The 5,000-nt window shown below is 39.7% G+C and overlaps 1 protein-coding gene across 6 annotated transcripts in view; it reads left to right on the plus strand.

Moving 5' to 3' along the window:
• LOC147031835 (ATP-dependent RNA helicase DHX29-like) overlaps window positions 1-5,000 on the plus strand; it is a 186,339-nt gene that overhangs the window by 179,063 nt on the left and 2,276 nt on the right. For 4 of the 6 annotated variants that reach the window (XR_015054646.1, XM_085868169.1, XM_085868172.1 and 1 more), the window contains one exon: window positions 1,754-1,978. Coding sequence is in view for 3 of the 6 variants with exons in the window: in XM_085868169.1 (XP_085724295.1) it covers window positions 1,754-1,978 (225 nt within the window). In the remaining 3 variants the exon portion in view is untranslated. Of the gene's footprint in view, window positions 1-1,753; window positions 1,979-5,000 lie in introns of those variants that run through there. The other 2 variants (XR_015054647.1, XR_015054648.1) reach the window with 2 other exon arrangements.

A 5,000-nucleotide genomic window follows, 5' to 3' on the forward strand; every position in this document is an offset into this window, starting at 1 on the left:
CCTACGGTCCTGTCTGCCTCCTTGTCTGTGAAGGTGGCTTCCTTCTTTTGCTTTTGTGTAAATGTGTGTTGGCGCCATCTGTGAAGTAAAACTGTGTAAGTGTTGCCGTATGTACGCGTTAGTCGGTTGTATTACATTTGCTTTTTGTGTATGGCTGTATATACGTGCTTTCCGTGTGTCGCGTAATAAAATGCTTGCATGTTGAACTGTGCACGTTTTGCTTCGTCTCCTTCCTTTCAATTGACTCTCCATCCTGCTTCACGTAAGGGGTTCGTAGTGGGTGCAACATCCCGGTAATTAATCTGAACCGTCCCGGTCGACGATAACACCGCTCGGTTATCCCGATAGTACGGAATGGGCCGCCCAAGCGGCTTGTGTCCGGAGTCGACCTGTGGTGAGGTACGATCGCCCGGTTTACCATCCGTGTGGGTACTTAGGTAGGTCGAGTTTGGTGAACAACCCTATCCTACGCGGGTGGGCCGATTGGTACGATTGTGGCGAGGTCGAAAGGCCCACCCGTGACTGGCTCCCGGCGTTGGTCCGAGAGGGTCACGACAGAATTGTCCGTCCGGTGGGCGACGTGCCGCGATTCGAGTTACGTGGCCGTTCGCACGCCGGCGGGCGCGAATTCGCAACAATACGTTTGTCATCTAAAGTGGTTGCCATGGCAACCAGGATGCTGTTTCCGTCCGTCCCTGTCCCCACTCGAACTCCCAAAGTTTTCAACTTTCACGTTTCATATTTGATACGTAGGTGCAGACTGTAGAGACGGTGTGTCGAGACATATGTTCGTCATCTAAAGTGGTTGTCATGGCAACCAGGATGCTGTTTTCCATCCGTTCCTGCCCGCACTCTAACTCCCAAAGTTTTCAACTTTCACGTTTCATATTTGGTACATAGATGCAGACTGTAGAGACGGTGTGTTGCGACATATGTTCGTCATCTAAAGTGGATGCCATGGCAACCGGGATGCTGTTTTCCATCCGTTCCTGTCCGCACTCTAAATCCCAAAGTTTTCAACTTTCACGTTTCATATTTGGTACATAGGTACAGACTGTGGAGACGGTGTGTCATGACATACGTTCATTATCTAAAGTGGATGCCATGGCAACCGGGATGCTGTTTTCCATCCGTTCCTGTCCGCACTCTAAATCCCAAAGTTTTCAACTTTCACGTTTCATATTTGGTACATAGGTACAGACTGTGGAGACGGTGTGTCATGACATACGTTCGTCATCTAAAGTGGTTGCCATGGCAACCAGGATGCTGTTTTCCATGTAGTCGCACAATTCTGTATATACCTTCTTGTTAGGGCGTATATTGTGCTCACTTGCGCTCTTGTTACTGATTACAATATACAAATACATATATTGCTTTATAATTATACTTCACTGCAATGCTTTATTAAAAATATTAATTATTAGACTCGTCTTTTAAAAACTATAAATGTATAAACAGGCGAGCATTGGGTGGCTTTGACACCAACTCTGGTTAATTTTCTCTCTGCATTATTAAAAACCCACAGAAGTGAATATTGATCGATGGGTTGTCCACTTTAAACATGATTAGCATCACCTTGAAGTAATTGTTGTAACTTATTCCTAAGATTTGATCGAAACCCTTCAAATAATTACCATTAGTGCTGAATTGATCCTTTTTTCACAAATGTATTTTGGATTAATTTATGCCTGGCATGTTTTCTTTTTCTTTCTTTTTCCACTTCCTTTCTCCTTTAATCATCCCTGGCCGAAAGAAATGCAAAATGGGGGACCCTTACTCAATACTGTCAGAAGCACTGGACCCTCCAAGTGGGCAGGCTGTAGGCCGTGCCATGGCAATTCTGCGTAGCATCAGGGCCTGCCAGCCTAAAGTGCATCTCCTCACACCCCTTGGACAACATTTGGCTTCTTTGCCACTCCCTCCACGCCTTGCAAAGATGCTAATCTTTGGTGCCATTTGTGGATATCTCATTCCAGCTGTGAGTTTTGCAATCTGGGTTGGAGCTTTTGATATATTTTTTTGTGAAATTGCATTGTCTTCAATAAAATAAATGTGAAGTGATATATATATATATATATATATATATATATATATATATATATATATATATATATATATATATATATATTTTAAACCAGTCCAAAGATTTGTTTGATTTGGAGATTATGGTTTTTAGATGAGTGTCAACATTAATTATTTGACAAATGAGAAATGCAGCCTGGGAGGAGGAGGGTGGTGGGGCAAATATATTTTGTGCCGTGGTTGATAATCCCGGGGGGGGGGGGTTGTGATGGAATTTTTGTGTCCATGACCTGACCCTGTGGACTACTGACATGTATGCAGAATTTGGTGGAGATCGGCCCAGCCCTGTTTTATCTTTATGATTTTCAGATATACATACACACATACCTCCATTGGGACCAGACTCTGTGCAGAGCGTCGGTGCCGCTGAAGCTATTGGGTACAATCCTGGACGGGTCGCTGCTCCGACGGAGATACAGAGAATTGCCCTATTTAGTATAGTAGGATGACCTTAAAAGTGCATTTAATAACTTACTGCTTGAAAGAATATCATATTTGCCTTTTTTTAAAAAAAACATCCTTAATTATTTGACAGTCTTTCCACAATTTTCTGACCATAATGACAGAACACGACTGTTTGTTCACAGCGGTCTATTTTTGAAGATAAAAAAACTCAAAAGACATTTTCCATAAAAGAATTACCTCTATTCTATTTCAATTGTAGATTGTGACTTGCAAACCGAGCTTCAAGGGCAGTGTACAGAAACATTCTTTTTATTTTTATACAATACCTACAAAGTGCAGGGAGGTGGAATTTGCTGCACGTGATTTGCAATTTACACAGGATAAAACAAGTGTTGATTTCCGTGTGTCGGATGTCTGATAAATAAAGAAGATATAAACACACCTGACGCTAGGCCGAGGCTTCAGACTTGGGCGTGCTCACGAGGCTGTACCATCAAAATGAAACGTCCCAGAAGATAAAGAAAAAAGGGTCACATTTGTACATGTAGTGTTTTAAAATAACGCTTTCTGCTTCAAAATATCATATCTTCCAGTTTAATAAAATAACTCCAACCCATCATTTTTGATGGGCTTTTATACTAGTTCTTCATAAAATTATGTTTCATAATGTTCTTCGTCATTTATGTAATTGATGTACAAGCTCCTTCATGAGCCATTGTTTAGGTGGGAAGTTTAAAATCTTATGAAATCTCCTAGTAAAGCAAATACTTGTTCAAAAATAATTCTTATTAACCTACTCACTGTGGCAAAATTGTTTGGAAATAATTTAATATCATAGACTATATGTTAAAGAGGTGAATAATTGTGTCTGGCAGTAATAAATAGAACTTGAGCAGTGAAATATGAAAATTTGTCGATACTTCCTGCAGATTGGTCTTATTGTTCTGTATTGATTGATGTCAACTTGATGCTTGCTTTTAACATTTTATAACTACATGTGCTCCAGCGGTTATATGTATTTGGCAAAGAAATTGAAATATTATGCATAGGTTAGCAGATACACATAATCCGAATACAATTAAGTGTGTTTGTGTTTTTTTTTTTATGATTTACTGGCAGTTAATGATGGGTTTATATTTTGATCAGCTTCACGATGACATCTATCCAAAAGAGCGAGACTTGCAAGAAGGAGGACAACCAAACTCGCATTCCAGTTTTCTTTTCGGATCAATTATTACAAATTCAGATTTAATTTTCACCCTAAATTGTTTTGCAAATGAATGAGGTGTCTTTCCAATCCATGTTGGCCCAATATCTTTTTTTGGATAGCAACATTCCTAAAAACGGCTCTTCTATAGTGCAGGTGCATTTCAAGAGTTCATACAACATGATACCTATGCAGCGTTTAAGTATATATAGGCGGGCCTTGCCATTCGCAGGGAGTGCGTTCTTGAAAACCCCCATGAATCACAAATCCAGAAATTTATGGGGTAATGTGGAAAATAGGGTCAGGAACTTCAACTTTAAAATTTGTCCAAACTGTACCCTTAATTAATATGTTTGTGCATTGTTTTGTGCTATTTATTTTCATGAATAAACATGTTATTAAGAACATCAAATAAGGTTTACTTTCTTGAGTAATTAAGATCATGAAACTTACATTTAATAATAATAATAATGATGATGAACTTGATCCAATAATGTGGTGGCGATGTTGATGGAGATGATCGTACATAGCCATTATGGCAGGATTTTTTTTTTTTACCTGGAAGAACATGCTACACCCTATAATGCGATGCAGTGAACCCTCAAATATCCCCGGGGTTACATTCCTGGAAAACGCTGTGATAGTTAAAACTGCGATAGTTGAAACCAAGGGCCAATGGGAAAAGGGGGTTTCGGTTCCTTAGCTTCAAGAAAATATAGAGGAAGGTCAGCGGCAGCTAAAAATAAACAAATCACAATTGAAATATACATTCAAAATAAATCTAAATCATGTTAACATTGAAATAAATATGTAAATAAAATAAACAAAAACACAAGACTTTTACCTTTTTAATTTATTCCAAAATATTGAGGTGATTTTTTTAAATGTTTTTTATTTATTTTACAAAACTATGAGGTGTGTGAGGGTAAGAACATTACTTATTGTATACTCTGCCAGAAATAGAAAACATAAGACATAGCTCGGGATGTGATGATGCTGTTAGAACAGGGAGTGGTGGAGGTTGGAAAGATGCGGATGTATAACTTGCGATGGCTGTTGGATCATTGGGAGCACAACAAAGTCGCCTACTGCATTGCCACATCAGAGAAGGGTAAGCCGATCCTTAACCACCTTGAGCTTGAACCCCGGAGCAGATCTTTCCTGCTTGGATGGGAAGACACTAGATGGCATCCTCTTCCAAAATAATCCCATCTCGTCAGCGTTAAAAAGCTGATGCAGAATAAATCCCTTCGCCTCAATTCGTTCTGGAAGCTGCGGTGGGTAGTTTTTCACAGCATGTCTGCCG

This window comes from Eptatretus burgeri, chromosome 2 (assembly GCF_056783735.1).
Source record: "Eptatretus burgeri isolate ZD-2024b chromosome 2, Ebu_testis_v1, whole genome shotgun sequence".
NCBI classification, from domain to species: Eukaryota; Metazoa; Chordata; class Myxini; order Myxiniformes; family Myxinidae; genus Eptatretus; species Eptatretus burgeri.